General features: G+C 33.3%; 2 protein-coding genes and 1 long non-coding RNA gene across 3 annotated transcripts; 1 reads left to right on the top strand and 2 right to left on the bottom strand.

Moving 5' to 3' along the window:
• On the bottom strand, window positions 1–1,041 carry LOC140888405 (uncharacterized). Its single transcript, XM_073296081.1, has one exon. The coding sequence runs from the start codon at window positions 1,039–1,041 to the stop codon at window positions 1–3; it is 1,041 nt and encodes a 346-aa protein (XP_073152182.1).
• Window positions 1,042–4,477: 3,436 nt separating this feature from the next.
• On the bottom strand, window positions 4,478–7,117 carry LOC140892359 (probable clathrin assembly protein At4g32285). Its single transcript, XM_073301213.1, has 2 exons — window positions 6,991–7,117; window positions 4,478–6,599 (listed from the first exon to the last, which is right to left on the bottom strand). Exon 2 carries the CDS (start codon window positions 6,492–6,494, stop codon window positions 4,656–4,658), a length of 1,839 nt encoding a protein of 612 aa, XP_073157314.1. The 5' UTR covers window positions 6,495–6,599; window positions 6,991–7,117; the 3' UTR covers window positions 4,478–4,655.
• A 1,953-nt stretch (window positions 7,118–9,070) lies between these two features.
• On the top strand, window positions 9,071–11,672 carry LOC140893142 (uncharacterized). The gene is made up of 3 exons (XR_012153037.1): window positions 9,071–9,091; window positions 10,852–11,300; window positions 11,388–11,672. It is a non-coding gene; the product is annotated as an uncharacterized lncRNA (long non-coding RNA).
• Window positions 11,673–18,057: the final 6,385 nt, after the last annotated feature.

Raw genomic sequence — 18,057 nt, 5'->3', positions numbered from 1 at the left:
TCACTCTATATTTTCTAGCACACCACCCCCAATCAAATGATCAATAATCCCGTCTGGTTGTGCAAAGAAATCAGAGACATCCAAGTGAGTTATATCAACAGGGCCATCATCATCAGCAAAATTTGTCTCTATTTTTCCCTTTCCTTTGATCAAAATTTGGTAGAGATCTACAAGATGCTTTGGAGTACGGCAGGTACGAGACCAATGCCCTTCCGTTTCGCATTTGAAACACTTATCTTCATACTCTTTCATGTTTCTCCCTTTTTCTTCTTCATTATTCGGTTTCCACTGCTGGTGGTTTATTTTCTGTCTCTTTTCATCATGTTGCTGGTAATTTTTGTTTTGACCATGGCCACGCCCACGCCCATGACCATGCCCACGTCCTCTTCTAATATGGGGATTTTGAGTTGAGTTGGCATTCACTTCAGGGAATGATATTTCATTTGCTTCAGGAAATGGTGTAGAGCCAGTTGGGCGTAATTGATGATTTTTCAATAGTAATTCATTGTTCTGTTCAGCAACTAGTAGACAGAAAATAAGCTCAGAGTACTTTTTAAATCCACGCTCACGATATTGCTGCTGCAGGATCACATTTGAAGCATGAAAGGTGGAGAAAGTTTTTTCAAGTAGATCTTGATCAGAAATATTTTCTCCACAAAGTTTGAGCTTTGAACAAATCTTGAATAATGCGGAGTTATAATCGCTTACAGATTTGAAATCTTGTAGGCGAAGATGGATCCACTCATAACGAGCTCTTGGGAGAACTACACTCCTCTGATGGTCAAACCTTTCTTTAAGATTTTTCCAAAGTTCTTGTGGGTTCTTCATAGTGAGATACTCGGCTTTCAATCCATCATCGAGATGGTGGCGAAGAAAAATAAGAGATTTTGCAAGATCCTGCGGGGATTCATTATTTTCTTCTTTTATTGTGTTTCCAAGATCCTTAGAAACAAGATGAACCTCAGCATCCAAAATCCATGACAAATAGTTTTTTCCACTGATGTCAAGAGCTTCAAATTCAAGTTTTGTAATGTTTGCCATTGCGATTGTTAAAAAAAAAAAAACAAATTTAAGGATAATATATATATATATATATATATATATATATATAACAGATTGAATATATACGTGTAGAAAAATGTATAAAATAAATAATTATGTTATTTACTAATTTATTGAACAATGTTATAAAATTAGTTAACAAATAATTATATATACGTGCAATATATATATATATATATATATATATATATTTATTATGTTATTTACTAATTTATTGAACAATGTTATAAAATTAGTTAACAAATAATTATATATACGTGCAATATATATATATATATATATATATATATAATTATGTTAACAAGCATCTAATCACAATTATGGAATCATATTTATTAAATTTCCTAAGAATGATAAATCTTCACATAAACAAATATCAATTAATATCGAGTAAAAATAAATGCATAAAAAAAATATAATATCCCAATATAAGACACAAGCATAAAAGTGTATAAAAGTCAATATTCTTCGGGAATATTGATAAGCTTAAGATTTTGGATAATATTCTTCAGGAATATTGAAAATCTTATATATTTATATTGTATCCATAGATCTATCGAGATTTTCAATAAAAATATGTTGTGTTACTTCAAGAACATCAACATAAAATTAAAATTAATGCTTCTTCAGGAGCATAATATGAACATAAAATATGAGATACTTTGAGAGCATCAATATTAACTTTTAATATTGTGCTACTACCGGATCATTGAAGCTATTGGCAAAAAAAAAAAATAATAATATTTGTGCTATTTCGAGAGCATCAATATGAAAGTTACATATTGTGCTTTATCGAGAGCATCCACACAAAGATTACGAATGAAAATTATTTATGAGTTCTACCTTGAAGTTAGAGCACTCGTGCTGATAACGTGTTATAAATTTAGTAGAGAAAGATGAGAGAATAAAAGACAAGAGAGAATATAATAGAAGAAGATGAGTCTTTAATATATGGACTAAACACCTCTATTTATAGGGTAGATGGATTAGTGTAGAAAAGGTAAATTACAATCAAATCAATCAACTATATTACATCTATATATAACAATATTCTTATTTTTTTAAAAATAAAATATATTTACCTTATTCATTTATAAGAGGTGTTATGCTTGGTTTTAAGAAATACAAGGTGTTAATTAAATCATAAATATAGTAACAAATGGACGATTCAGTCAATGATACCCAACTCGAACAGTGCTCGAGTGGGGATTCAATGGGCTCGGGCACATACAAATCAATTGGTTTGACCTGTTGATGTGCCTGGATCCATTGGATTGCCCTTGGGGGTAGCAACCCCAAGGAAAACATCGACACAACCCAAATGGACATCGATGTAATTTATGCGTTTACTATTTTTCTTTTCTTTTCTTTTATTTTTTGGGTGATATAAACATTAAAATACGTACGTCACAAAACGCGTGCATGATTCCAAGAATGTAGCCAACCATTAGCTAGGTGATTTGATTATTATATATCTTAGTCATTACACCCCTGTCGTAGTCTAGGATCGAAATAACGTGATTACGCGTATCAATTATCTTGTACTTGTCTTCGTTCTGTGAAAATGTAATCCAAATTATCATAACAGCTCCCGTGAAAAAAAAACGAAAAGAAATATTATATATTAATCTCTATAAATTCATAGCATTTCTAAATAATATTAATCAATAATTTCGATAAATTAATCATAAATTAATTATTATCGTGACTTTTGGACAATTTAGTAACATAAGGTTATATTGTTGTCTATCTTCCTCGAAGTTTAAATCCGGTGGATTTCATCTTTAAGGCTCCATTTGAGGAATTACTTGTAAAAATATTTTATAAAATGTTTTAAGAAAAAATATGTGTTTAGATAAATATTCTATAAAAAAACGTTTTTACAATTTAAAAAAAATAATATGTTTGTTTTCTTTCGTTGCATTTGATTATAAAAACATAAAACAACACATCTTAATTGTTCTTTAAACACTATAAACATTTTTTTAAAAATATTTTTAAAAAACTTTTTACAAAAATTTTGTCCAAACACATCATTTAAACTTTTTTAACTTATAAAATACTAAAAATATTTTTAAAATACTTATTCAAACGAACCATAACTTTTGTCGTTGCAACTTCGGTGATGCATGACGGGACTGCAACAGAAAATTGCGAAGAAATGTTGCTATGAATGATTTTTTTTTGCATATATATAATATAATTGGTCAAGAGATACTTGTACTCACCTCATACGGTGAAATTTATTTGATTAGTCAATACTATGAATATGGTTTAATTATGAAAAACGATGAATATCATCCTTATAAATAAATATATATGTACAGTGAATTTTGTTTTTTTAATATATTAATTCAAATAATATAATATAGACATAGTGAATCATAAAGATTTGTTATGTTATAATTAAATTTATGCATGTTCACGGAATCGATCTTTAAGATAATATATCACTAATATCTATACCTATTTTATGATCCAACATTATTAATTTAGAAACGTTTCATTACTGTATTTAAGACAAATTTGTAATCTTTTATCTTGGGAGGAAAAAATTGTTGCTTCCCTCTAAAAAAGATGGAACAAAATGCATTCACAACGAAAGAAAAGTTTAGTCCAATTTGACCACGCAAAGTCTATGCAATAGTGTGGACACATTCGGTGGAAGATCTAGTTTGTAACTTTGATTTAGCTATATAGTATACAGTGACCAGAACGAATTGACCTTATTTAATCGGGAAAAAAACTTTTAATTTCTAATTTCAATTTTCATCAAGATAATTAATGTGAAAAGATGTTTCTGTCTTTGATTTTTGATCATCCGAGAGTAACAACTAACATGCAATATACTTACATACAAGAGTTAAATTTATCAAATGTGCATGATATATTGGTTGGAAAATTAGACACGACTTTCATGGAAAAATTGTATTTTTGGTCATATATTTTTTTCTCTCAACTATTCTAGTTGTTTATTCTGCATCTAACGAGGATCGGCTGTACAACATCAGGTGTGCTTCACGCGATTTATAGCATAACCTTCAAATCTAGAAATATATATTCTCAAGAACACAAGTTAAATTTATCAGATGTGTATGGTCTATTGGTTGGAAAATTAGACACGACTCTCATGGAAAAATTGTATCTTTGGTCTTGTATATTTTTCTCTCAACGATTATAGTCCTATATTCTGCATCTAATGAGGATCGTCTATACAACATCAGGTGTGCTTCACGCGATTTATAGCATAGCTTTCACATCTAGAAATATATATTCTCAAGAATTTTTTCTCCCTGTAATCTTTCAAAAGCCAGAATTCCAAATTTTGGCTAAAGAAGCTTTCCAAGATGAAGCAAACTGAAACAAACTTGATGGATATTTTATTGAAAATACATAGTTCGTCTATGAAGTATGATCCCAGTGTATATAATCACCAAGCATTGGAAATGCTTAATAGTAACATCATAGCACCATTTCACAAATCCCATCTCCGGAAATTCCATAAAAAGCTTGGTAATGGTAGCTGATAAAGACAGATGCGGCGGACAACCAAGAATTAGTACTATGTTACATAGAAGTAGTGAAGGAACTTGTTAGTAGGGCGAGTAATAATAACCAGCTGGTGCTCCGAGGCCTGTGGCTTGCGGTGTTCCGTAGTAGCTAGCAGTACCAGCAGTATTGGCCAAGGCCATTTGTCCTCGCATCCCATTGCTTGCATATTGCTGCCAAAGCTGCTGTTCCTGTGTTAGTAACAATTGTTTCTTCTCCATATCAGCTATTTGAACATAAGAAGGTGGTGGCACGCAAAGAGATGCTGCAAATGGATCTTGTTGCCCGACCGGTTGGACACTTCCATCCGGTGCAGGTAATGCCAAAACTGGCATGTGTTTGCTTGTTAGTGGCAAAGCTACACTGCTTGAACTTCCTACGCTCATTTCAGAGTAATTAGTTTGTTGCCTTACGGCCCCCTGATCATACATTCCACTTAATAGCAATGAATCAAAGCCACCAGCTAGATTTGCCTTTTGCTGTGATAAATGGCTGGCGGATTCCACCAAGGCTAGTTCCCAGTCAGCTTTACCACTCTCAGCCGCTGGATTCTGCCATGCTGAAGTCAAGACAGGCTCTCCGTCAGTCGAAAATTCTTCCCAAGCATCATGTTTTACGGCAGCAGCAGGCGCAGAAAACAAAGAAAGTGCCATTTTATCGCCATATTCATCAGCCGATGTTGCATCTTTCAAATTAACCAGGTCTCCAGTGACCTGCTGCTTCGGCATGTCTACAGATTGTGGCACGGTTGGAGAGTTGTAATTTTCTGGTGGAGGCAGAGTTTTGATTTCATATATATCAGACCCTTTCTCCTCTTTGATTTCCGGGAAAACCTCTTCCTTGATCGCCTCTGTGCTCTTTGGTCTATTAGCCTTTTCCCTCAGGAATCCCTCAAGAGTTCCCAAAAGTTTATCTGTGATTTTCTGCACTTCAGGGAATTCCGATGATCTCGCCACCCCTATGTCCTTGCACCAACTATAGAACACAACAAGTTCATCAATCGTCTTTGACGCATTAACATACACATCAAAAGCCTTAACGCAGCAAGCATACTCTAGCTCCAAGAAATGGTCGAGCAAAAGATCCAATGACATAGATACATCTGCATAAAGTCTAAAACTCTCCTTTACGAGCAAGGATATTGCTACAAGCACCATCCTACTGTTCTTAGCAGCTCCTGTTGGTTTACAAGTCAGTAGCCGATCAAGAATCTGGAGTAACTGAATTAATCTCTCCAAAATCCTCCAGTGCTCCGTTTCCCCATCAGATGTCACTTCTTTCCTCTCCCTTTGCATTTCATTCAGATCTCCATATGACCTCAACCTCCTGTCCGTATCATAACGATCTTGATCTCTAAGCTCTCCATACCCGTCCTCATACCTCTTCTTTTCACCATGAACAACACCAAGTTTCTTCTCATACATCATAAAGTCAAGCTTCTGATCCAAATACACCGCATAGTTCCTCACAAATCCTGAATGGTCCCACGAGCTAGAGTGAGCCTCATCTCGAAAATCTGACAAATTTAGAACCCTCATCCCCTTCCGGGTGGCCAACATAATCTCCTCTCCAAAGACCGGGTCCCCATCACTCAACAATCTATCCACAAGAATCAAGGTCTTCACGGCCACAACCCAATCACGGGTTTTTCTCAACCTCTTTGAAATCGCAGAAACACATGCTATAACATACCCTCTAGAATGTGATAACATATTCGATATTTCCCTCACATACTTGTCATCTGCAGGCTCATTTTCATGTGTAGTGGCTTTCAGAATCAACACCTCAAGGTCAGGGGCAACATTGCCTGTCACTTTGGCTAAACTTATGCTAGTATGATCCTTCACCGCCCCAATCGCCTTTCTGATCGTGCTAGACGCCATCAAAACAATCACTAAACAAAATCTTAATCTCGTTCTCACTCAAAATCTTGATCCCACAACACTTGACTGATTCCCAAATCTCTGTTTCTCCTCTAGTTGTTAAAACTGAATAAAAACGCAGAGAATAAGAGTGCTAAAAGATCTCCAAACACAAACAAAAACCGATACATTTATGGGAATAACTTCAATTTATAATCACATCCATTCTTGCACACATACTTCGTGAAACGCATTTATTTTTCTTTCCACATACTTTAATCGGGTTTTAAAAAAAACATGACATCACTGCCGTTACAACACACGCACGCATGCACTTTCCTTCACAGTCAAATAAAGAAAAATTGTGAAATGGGATTGAATAAAAAGCGAATCTTGCATTATGATCTTAAAATCCGATCTTTTGATTAATAAGCAAAATCGATCAAAAACTTGCACATTAAGAAATTCATACCGCATATAATCACGAAAGTGTTAAAAAAGAAAAGAAAAAACTTACGCTGGTTTTGTAATAGCCTTGATGAAGAGAAGACAAAAGATCATCCGGCGGCCACCGTCGCCGGAATTTCCACCGGGAGGAGAGGAAGGGAAAGAGAAGGAAATAGTAATGGCAGCAATGGATGAATCATTAAACCTCTTGACGAGGTTTATATTACGCTTTCCACTCTACTTTATATATTCATTTATTTATTTATCAAATCACAAACCGGAATGAGAGGGCGATGACTCGATTAATATATAAAAATAGTTTTCAAATGGGAAAATTAGAGTTTTTGTTTTGTAAGTTGGATTTTGACACAGTAGTTTATCGAGGTTTTGTTCGTCACCTTAAAACATCAATTTTTTTGTTATTCATGAAAAATATTATTTTTTATATCAAAATTATTATTTTTTATTATAAATATGAACAGAGTTGACTCATATCACAAATAAATATGCGAGAGGTTTTGTCACTATAGACCTACTCTAATAATATATTATTAATTAAAAAAATTGATGTGATTACGTGTTAGGAGTACTGGTGGTATAACAGAAGGTACGTAGTTCGAATTTTCCGAACTTAACCCGCCAATAAGACATCTTGTACATTCAATGAGCATCGACACATAACAGTTTAAAAAAACGACTAAGAAGATATATTTATCCAAACATTGACAGATATCATCTGAACATTTCAAGCCTAACAAACAAACTTCATTGAGATACTATCAATAAAATAAATAAAAGTTAACGCGTATCTTAATATAATTGGTGTAACAAGAAGTTTGCAACAAAAGATATTCATTCTCGTACACTTTTCACACGTACAAGACCCGTGCTCTTTTATATAAATTCATACGTGCAAGATATGTGCTTTTTTAATGAGTGTGAGATACGTGCTCTTTTATATGTGAGTCACATGTTATTATACTCTAACATCTCATATTTCAAGACTTTATTTAGATGTATCAAATATTATATTAGCGTTTCTCTCGAGCATAAAAATAAAGAAAAAATTCGGAACCGGTAAATTTTCTTGTTTGGTTTCCAAGATAGCCTACCATTTGCATCATCAAACCTTTGAGGTTGATTGGACCTGGCTGTAGCAGAAGTGCTTACCTCTTCCTAGAAGCTCTCCCAAACACAACCTTAAACCATCATCGTTTTTTTGTGGAGGTATTGTTCCCGACTTCCATGTCCAAAGCTCATGTACATGGATTGACTATAACAAGAACACATCACATACATAGAGCACTTGTTTCAGCGGGTACCTGCGATTTTCACACATGCAAGATACATATGTAAGTTCTCATGTGCAACACATGTGTTCTTTTGTAACAAAACCTCATATTTCAAAACTTTATTGAGACGTGTCTAAATTATCACACAGGTAGATTTCCTTGTATGGTTTATGGGAGAGCCTATTATTTGGAAAATCAAATTAAATCTTTGAGGTTTGCAGTAGTATTTAGAAGTATCACCCATATTGGGAAAGGAAATTAAAACAAAATTTCACCCATATCTTTTTATTAAATAGTGATGACAATCACTAAAAAAACGCAGTCGAGATGGTTTTTTTATGAAACCGTTGCAACTAAGTTTCATTAGAAATTGTAGTTGAATTGTTGACTCGGGTTTTTTTACAAATATTGTGATGGTTTAACATCAATCCTCGCAAATATTTCGAACGGTTTTTGTTAAACGGTCGCAAAAATTTGTCTTTGTTTGAAATTAAGTAGTGTTTTTGATTATTTGCAGGAATCACTTTTCAGCTTTTTTTAAAAAAAGAAGCAATCTCAAACATTACATAAATTAAACCGTACCTGCATATATTTGCGACTGTGAATACTATACATTTGGTATTTCTGACAGAATTTAAAACCCAATAATTGCCAGAAATATGAATGGTACAGAACAAATCTACTTGGAGACGGTTTTTTAGAAAATTATCTTTAATGCTTACGACAATTTTACTAGACACCGTCGCTAAAGAAGTTATAAATTTTAAGATCCACGCCTCCACGGCCATTTTTCAAAACCCTAGTCGCTTTCCACCAATAGCGCGCCGCGTTCTCTAGTTTTCAGCTACGCTGCCGGCCCACCGCCTCCCCCAACCATGGGTTTGTATTTACATGTATATATAAACTTCAATATTGTATATAGATGTATATATATGTGTATACATACACGTATATATATGTATATGTGTTTAAATTTTTATCTATTATTTGATTTTTACGTAGCTAGCTCGGACGGATCTGAAAGATCTCCGTCTTTGGCATGATCACTGACAGAGGTGGTTCGGTATGATATACCGCGCATATTGTACCGAAAATTTCGGTATATCGAAATTTCGGTATGACTTAAATCCATACCGAAAAATTTCGGTTTACCGAAATTCGGTACGGTATCGGTATGATATCGTGTATACCGACATTTTAAATATTTTTTTAAACTATTTCTTTAAAAAATGTCGGTATATGTGGTATTATACCGATACCGTGTATATCGACTTTTTTTATATTTTTTTCGATATACCGAAATTTCGCAAATCCTATACCGATATCGATACCAAAATTTTCGGTATATACGGTTTTTTTTGGGTACGATATAGGCGGTATGATGATATTTCGGTATTTTTCCCCAGCCCTACTCACCGTATCTTTGTCGCTTGTTGTCGTTCTTCTGTTGTTCGTCGCTACGGTTCACCGCTGCTTGCCACTGTCGCTACTCATATGCACTCACACATACACACATACATATACATATATACATACACATATATATATGTATATGCATGCATATATTGTATCGATTCTTTAATTAATAATTAGTATATGTACATGTATGTATATGTTTATTTTATTCCGTTATAATTAATTTATTTTTAACTAGTTCAATTCATGACCATTTAATATATTGTGCACGTATGTACAGTTTGATAGTTGTTTATTTATGATAGTTTTATTTATTTATTTATTTACTTGTATTAGAAACTTTTATTTAATGATGGATAATAACATAAATTGAATGTATATATAAATGGTTTGATAATGATTTTATAGCAACTGAGTTTTTTCTTCGGGTGTGGATTCATTCGTAGAGTTTAGGAAAAAACATCCACAATTTATGTCAGAAGGAGAAATGCATTGTCTGTACAATTGTACCAGTTTGTTGGATCTACCATGGTGAATTAAGAATATATATTCATCCTTCAATTGATTAAGTTAATTTCTCTAAGGCTAGTTATTCCTCCCACCGAAATCATGAACTTCAAGATGACTGGGTTATTGGTAATTTTAATGATAACATATCTCAAATGTCTAGTAATAATGTTAATTATTACATCGATGCCCTTTCTTCCTCCCTTCAGAATCTAAATGAATAACATGTGCCAATAACTATTTTTACAACAACTTAATTTCGCAGAGATTGAGATTTTGGAAGGCAATCCTCACGGCCTACAAAGTTGTCACTTGTCTTTGAAATCTTGCAAATGAAACATGTAGGTGGGTAATTTTGATCACATATTCGGATAATGACTAAGATTTATCCCAAGGAAAACAATATGTAAGATAGTTTCTATAGTATGACAAAATTATTAAGAGACTTAATTAAGATTGTCCGTAGAGAAGATTGATTCATGTGAAAACAATTGTATGATATATCGGAGAGTATATTTAGACTTAACAGAGTGTAAAGTGTGAGAACCCAACATTCCAAGCAAGCAATGAAGAGCCATAACCGAAGGAGTGAAGACAAATTTCTTTTCAAATTCAAAACTGAAGAATTGTACGTAACAGCTAGTGTTAAGTCATGTAATGGAGATTAATGGCTATTATGGAGGATAAATGACTGATCATGGGAGGCTTTTCAGTAGCTACTTGAAGCCTATAAATTGGGGATTAGGCTGATGGAAAACACACAAGTTCGAGCACCTCAATACTCCATACTCGAGCAGCAGCAACAACATTTTTTTTAAGCTTTGAGTTCTGTTCATTTCGAGCTCCAGTTCCAGCCATTTTAAGCATCGAATTGCTGTCTTGTTGGCAAGGATTCAAGCAGCTGATTTCTGGCCCTTTTATGGATCCGTAGCATCAGTTGGATAGAGCAATTCGAAGCATCAGTTGCAAGTTTCTGCCCAGAAATCTCGAAGAACTCGGCGTCGTATCGAACAAAGTATCTCTTGTCCAAATATCAAAGAGCCTAACCAGCTTTGTTCCTGCCTAAATTCGAAGCACACAGCAACCATTCAAAGCTCAAAAAACTCTGCTCGGTGTCGATCTTCAAAGCTGCCAGAAAACTCGGAAAAGTCGGCATCGTTTCGAAGTAAACTTTCTGTCCATTTTTGAAGAGATTTATGTCCATTTCAAGAGCAAGATTTTGCTCGTTCCTAAAGCCTTGTGATCTGTCCAGGTTCAAACAATCATCTACTACAACCAAATCCAGAAATTTTCCAAGTTCAATCCAAGAGGCAGTGCCTAAGTCGAGCAAGGAGTTGCACTTTCTGTCGAAAAACCGAGCCGGTTATTAGTCCCTTAAAACCGAGCAGATTTTTGCCGTGAATATAGTTCGTGTTTTTGCTCCAGTCGAGGCTCTCCAACAACGTTTACTCTTACACGATTTTATTAGAAATCGAATACAGTAAGTGGGCTTCAATCTTTTTTTTGTGTGATATAAGTTTCTACACTTGTATTTATTTTTGCGTGTGAGTTAAGTTTTATAACATAAATACTTATACTTTTGAAAATTCGATGGGCATGATAATAATTGTTTCACTTTGATATATATTATTTGTTGGCTATTCGTGATATTATTTGAAACATGTTAGAATTATTTGGAAATATTTGAGATGCACTATTAAGATCGATTTAGAAATGGTTAAGGAATTTTCGACGATTTGATTTGATTTGATATGGCCCTGATGCGGTGGGTTATAATAACCGTTCCTTTGGTCTCGCCCTTTAGAGGAGTAACATATAAGGGACTGATACCACGGAAAATGAGATATTAACAGTGCAATATTTGCTTTGTATTTATGTCAGATTCAACATGCTTATTTTATTTCGAGATTATGAAATATACATGTGTACATGTAAATATATTTTTGGTGTTTATCATGCTCGATCGGCCCCCACTTGCTTAGTGTTTCCCAAAACACTCACCCATTACTTTCCACCCAGATACTGAAGAACAGTTAGAAGAGGATGAACAATATGCTTTCTGAGGTTGATGATCAAGTTGAAGTTTTATTAGTAGTTATTTTCTGTTATTTTGTCGCTTCCACTATTGTCGTATTTCTATTTTGTAAAGACATATTTGATTATGTAAAAGACTGGTTGAAGACTATTTTCTATATTACGTGACTTGTTGTTTTACGATTCGAAATGTTAAACAACGCCGATGTCAACTAGGCCCGATTTCGAAACGTGACATAAAGTATGCCAACATATTAGATATAATCCACACAAACGTCAGTCATTCTATCCAAACAATTATTTTTTAGATGTGCCAATAAAAGTATAAAACTCTTGACTAGGTTTGTATTTAAATTTTAAAATCTCAACTCTTCTATATATATTTATTAAACAATTACTTTTTAGTTTAAACCTATAGATTCAGAATCCATATGCTTTTTTTAGTATAAGATAAAACAAAGATAATTATCTAACTACTATAGGCTCACTTGTGCTCTTTATATATACATGTTCAAGACAATGTTTTTTTTATATTATAATCAATTTACACGTGTAAGACACGTGTGAGTCACGCGCTCTTTTATAATTACACTTCTTTTTTTTCTTTCTAAATTATATAGAGATTTATCTCAAACATAAGAACGGTAGAATAAAATCTAAAAAAATACCCACAAATGATTTCTTTGTTTGGATTCAAAGAGAGCCTGATATCTGTCATCAAGTTTTATCTTTGAGGTTGATCAGATCTAGAGATGATAACTAATTAGCTTTAAACTAGACACCGTATTAAGCTCTCTATGTAGAGGAGGGTTTAGACTCGGTCAAGCAGGTCTGAGGCATGTCTCGAGTTTAATTTGGTGGACCCACTCTACCATTTTATACCTATATATAAATTGTGATGTTTTTTTTTCTAAATATTATTAATATAAAGTTGACTAATTTTTTTTTTCAATTTATTAATTTTTAAAATTTTCAAAATTTGTATCTAGCTAATAAAATCTAAACATTATTCTAATTTTTTGGAAGGTACGAGTTCAATCCAGATTAAACTAGTCGGGTTCACGGGACCTCTAAAGTGAGGCAGGGTATCTCCGCGTTGCCATCCTTAATCGGATCTGACTGTACCAGAAATGCTTAAACCAACACTTTTTATATTTTTTTGAAGTAATATGTAGGAATGATAGCGGGTCGGGTTCGGGGCGGGTTTGGGCAAACCCGAGACCCGCCCCGCCTCCCCTTGGACCCGACCCGCCCCGTGAACCCAGCAGGTCCAATCCGGGTTAGATCCGTTGAACCCGCCAAATTTTATATAATTTAAATTTTATTAAATAAAAAATCATTAAATTTATTTTTCAAATTTATATTAACAATATTTAGAACAAAAAATATTTTCACAAGTTAAAATATATTATTTTTTATTTAATTAATAATTAAAAACTAAAAAAAATTTATAATGATATATTTTTATATTAAAAATATCATGAATATTAAAATTATTTCAATCCAAAAATATTATAAACTCAAATTATAAATAGAGTATTGATTATTTAATATTAAAATATAATTATATATTATTAATATATATATACATATATATTTTATATTTATATATTAATATATATTTTTGGCGGGACGGGTCCGGGTTCGGACCCGTATATGGACCCGCTTGGCCGGGTCTAGATCCGCCCCGCCCGACCGGGTTTGATGTAGGGCTGAGTTTAGACCCAACCCATTGTCATCCCTAATAATATGCCTTCGGACTCGATTGGCTTGAGTACGCAGACTCCCAAAGCTCATGTAATTTAACCACTTGCTTCACCTGGAACGTGCTCTTTTCACACGTGAGAGACATATGCTCTTTCACATAGGTTTACAATTGCGAGACACACCCTCTTTCGCACGTGCAGGACACACGTGCTATTTTTTATAGGTTGGCACGTGCAAAGCACAATTTTTTTTCACCCGTGCGAGACATGTGTTTTTATATATATACAAACGCAAACAAGTCACGTAAGATTTTATATTAACAGCTCCTATTTCAAGAATTTATTCAGATGTATATAAACTATCGACCTAAATTGTCAGGTTTCTAATTAATTGTGTCGATGCTTAATTCTCTCGAGCGTAAGAACCATAAAACGAATTTTAAAGTAGAAAAATTGTCCCAATTTGAATATGGTACTACATGACAGATCTACTTAGAGACGGCTTTTAGAAAATTGTCTCTAATGCTTGCGACAACTTTACTAGACGCCGTCGCTAAATTAGAAGTTTAAAAATTTTAAGATCCACGGCCATTTTTCAAAACTCTAGACGCTTTCCGCCACATACACAATATACATATGTATATATTTTTATCTTTTATTTGATTTGTGGTTAGGACGGATCTGAAAGCTATCTGTCTCCGGCTGACTGGAGTTGCTCAACGTCTCTTTGTCGCTTGTCGCCCTTCTGCCGTTGTTCGTCATTGCGGTTCACCGCTGCTTGCTGCCGTCTCTACTCAACACCAACCGTACTACTCAGGTATATATTTGTGTGTGTATATGTATGTACATATATACATACATTTACGTATATATATATGTGTGTGTGCATGCATATATTGTATTGATTTTTTTAATTAATAATTAGTATATGTATATGTATATATATGTTTATTTTATTCGATTTTAATTAGTTTATTTGTAACTAACTGAATTCATGATCATTTAATATATTGTGCATGTATGTACAATTTGATAGTTGTTTATTTATGATAGTTTTATTTATTTGTTTACTTGTATAAGAAACTTTTATAATGATGGATATATAGTAACATAAATTTAATATATAAATGGTTTAATAATGATTTTCAGATTTTATAACAGCTAAGTTTTTTTTCTCTTTTTGTGGGTGTATAGTCATTAGTAGAGTTTACGAAAAGACATCCGCAATTTATGTCAGAAGGAAAACCGCGTTGTCTGTGCAATTATAATAAATGTAGCTAGAAACCGGTGGTATTTATATGAGAATATAATTACAGTGCACCTAATGAGATATGGATTCGTACCCTTTTGTTGTATCTACCATGGTGAAGAATATATTCTTCCACCGAAATCATAAACTTCAAGATAATGAGGTTCTTGGTAATTTTAATGATAACATATCTCAAATGTCTGGTAATAATGTTAATTATTACATCGATGCCCTTTCCTCCTCCCGTCAGAATCTAAATGAATAACATGTGCCAAGAGCTTTTTTGACAACAACTTAAATTTACAGAAGCTGAGATTTTGGAAGGCAATCCTCACGGCCTTACACAGTTGTCATTTGTCTTTGAAATCTAGCAAATGAAGGCTCATTGGAACATGTAGGAGGGTAATTTTGAACACATATTCGGATAAGATTTATCCTAAGAAAAAGAATATGTTAGATAGTTTCTACAGTATGAAAAAATTATTTAAGAGAATTAAGATTGTCCGAAGAGACGATTGATTCATGTGAAAACAATTAATGTATGATTTATTGGAGAGTATATTCAGACTTAACAGAGTATAAAGTTTGCCAACATATTATATATACATTCCATCTAAACAATTATTTTTTAGATGTGCCAATAAAAGTATAAAACTATTGACTAGGTTTGTATTTAAAATTTAAAATCTCAACTCTCCTATATATATTTATTAAACAATTGCCTTGTAGTTTAAGCCTATAGATTCGGAATGCATATGCTCTTTTTAGTATAAGATAAAACAAAGATAATTATCTAACTATTATAGGTTCACTTGTGCTCTTTATACATGTTCAAGACACGTGATTTTTTTATATTATAAGTTTATATGTGTGAGACACGTGATCTTTAACAGGCACATGTGAGTCACGCGCTTTTTTATAATTGCACTTCATTTTTCTAAATTGTATAGAGGGTTCTCTCTAACATAAGAACGATAGAACAAAATCTAAAAAAATGCTCACGAATGGATTTTTTTGTTGGATTTCAAAGAGAACTTGCTATCTACAATCTACATCATCAATTTTTACTTTTGAGGTTGATCGGATCTAGAGATGATAATCGATTAGGTCTAAACTCGAAATTGTATTAAACCTTCTTTGAAAGGACAGATTTATGCCCGGTCAAGCAGGTCAGAGGTGTGTCTTGGGTTTTGGTGGACCCACCCCACCATTTATACCTCTATATAAATATAAAAAAATGTAAATACTCATGTATATGTATATATATTATTAAGATTACTTTATCTATAATTTTAGTTATAAAATTCTAAGATTGAAATAATTTATTAATTATGATATATTTAATATAAAAATATATAATTATATTTTTTTATTAATTATTAATTTGATACAAATTGATAGATTTAAATTGTGATTTTTTTCTAATATTATTAATATAAAGTTGACAATTAATTTTTTTTTCAATTTATTAATTTTTAAAATTTGTGCCTAATAAAATCTAAACATTATTCTAATTTTTTGCAAGATATGAGTTCAATCTGGATTAAACTCGTCGGCTTCACGGGACGTCTAAAGTGAGGCATGGTAGGTCCTTGGTTTAGCTGAGTTAGCCACGTTGCCATCCTTAATCGGATCTGGCTGTACAAGAAATGCTTAGACCAACACTTAGCTTTTTCAAGTGGAAGTACTGCTCCCCGTCTGCCTTCGTACTCGAATGGCTCGAGTGCAAAGACCCCATCACCAAGTCCCAAAGAAAATTGATTGGCTTCCATGTTTACAAGTACGAGACACGCACTCTTTTCGTATGTGCGGGACACGTGCTATTTTGTATAGGTTCACACGTGCGGAACACAAATTTTTTTCATCTGTGCGAGACACGTGCTTTTTATACAGGCGCAAACAAGTCACGTGAGATTTTATACTAACAGCTCCTATTTCAAGATGTTATATATTCAAATGTATATAAACTATCGACTTAAATTGCCAGGTTTAAATTGTGCCGATGTAAAATGAATCTTAAAATAAAATCCATTGCAGGTAGATTTCCTTGTTTGGTTTCCTAGAGCCTACTTTTTGCAAGCATGATCTTCGGATTGCCCGCGGCTACGAGCACGGAGAGGCTGGATTTGCTGGACGAGGGACGGCGCGTGACGGGGTTTAGCATCATCGGCGAGGATCGTAGGTTGAGGAATTATCGGTTGGTGACTTCCGTTCATGGGATGGCGCATGAAGGGAAGATCTTGACCGTTGTTTTGGAATCGTACGTGGTAGACGTGCCGGAGGGGAACACGGAGGAGGACACCCCTTTGATGTTGATCGGAACTACTCACTGCACAAAAATGAAAATGCGGTAATATCCTCAAATACGGTAAAATCCTAAATATTATAATTCCTTTAACGGACAAAGAAATAATTGATATAGAAGTTGACACGTGTAACAAGAAGTTTGCAACAAAAGATATTACTTTACACTTTTCATACGTGCGAGACACGTTCTATTTCATACAAATTCACATGTACAAGACACGTGCTCTTCTAACAAGAGTGCGAGACAAATGCTCTTTTATATGTTAGATATATGTTCTAATTTTATACTAAGAGCAACTCCAACGCTACACCAAAATGGTGCAGCAATAGCTCCTCCAATGGGGGCGCTATTTTGTGCACCAAAATAGGGCGCATGAAACTTTTATTTTTTAATTCATTTTATTACTTTTTTAATTATTATATTTATATTTATTTGTTTTTAATTAATAATTTAATATTTATTTTATTGCTTTAATAATTAAATATTAGAACAAAATTTTTATTATAATAATTCAGTTAATTTAATCAATAAATATTTAATTATTAATTTAATATTTATTTATTTAAATAAATATTAAAAAATTAAAATACAAATACAAATTGGGCTATGAATGCCAAATTTAAAT

This window comes from Henckelia pumila, chromosome 3 (assembly GCF_033568475.1).
Source record: "Henckelia pumila isolate YLH828 chromosome 3, ASM3356847v2, whole genome shotgun sequence".
Lineage (NCBI taxonomy): Eukaryota > Viridiplantae > Streptophyta > Magnoliopsida > Lamiales > Gesneriaceae > Henckelia > Henckelia pumila.
The sequence above is the reverse complement of the archived record's forward strand: the minus strand, read 5'-3'. Positions and strand labels throughout refer to the sequence as shown.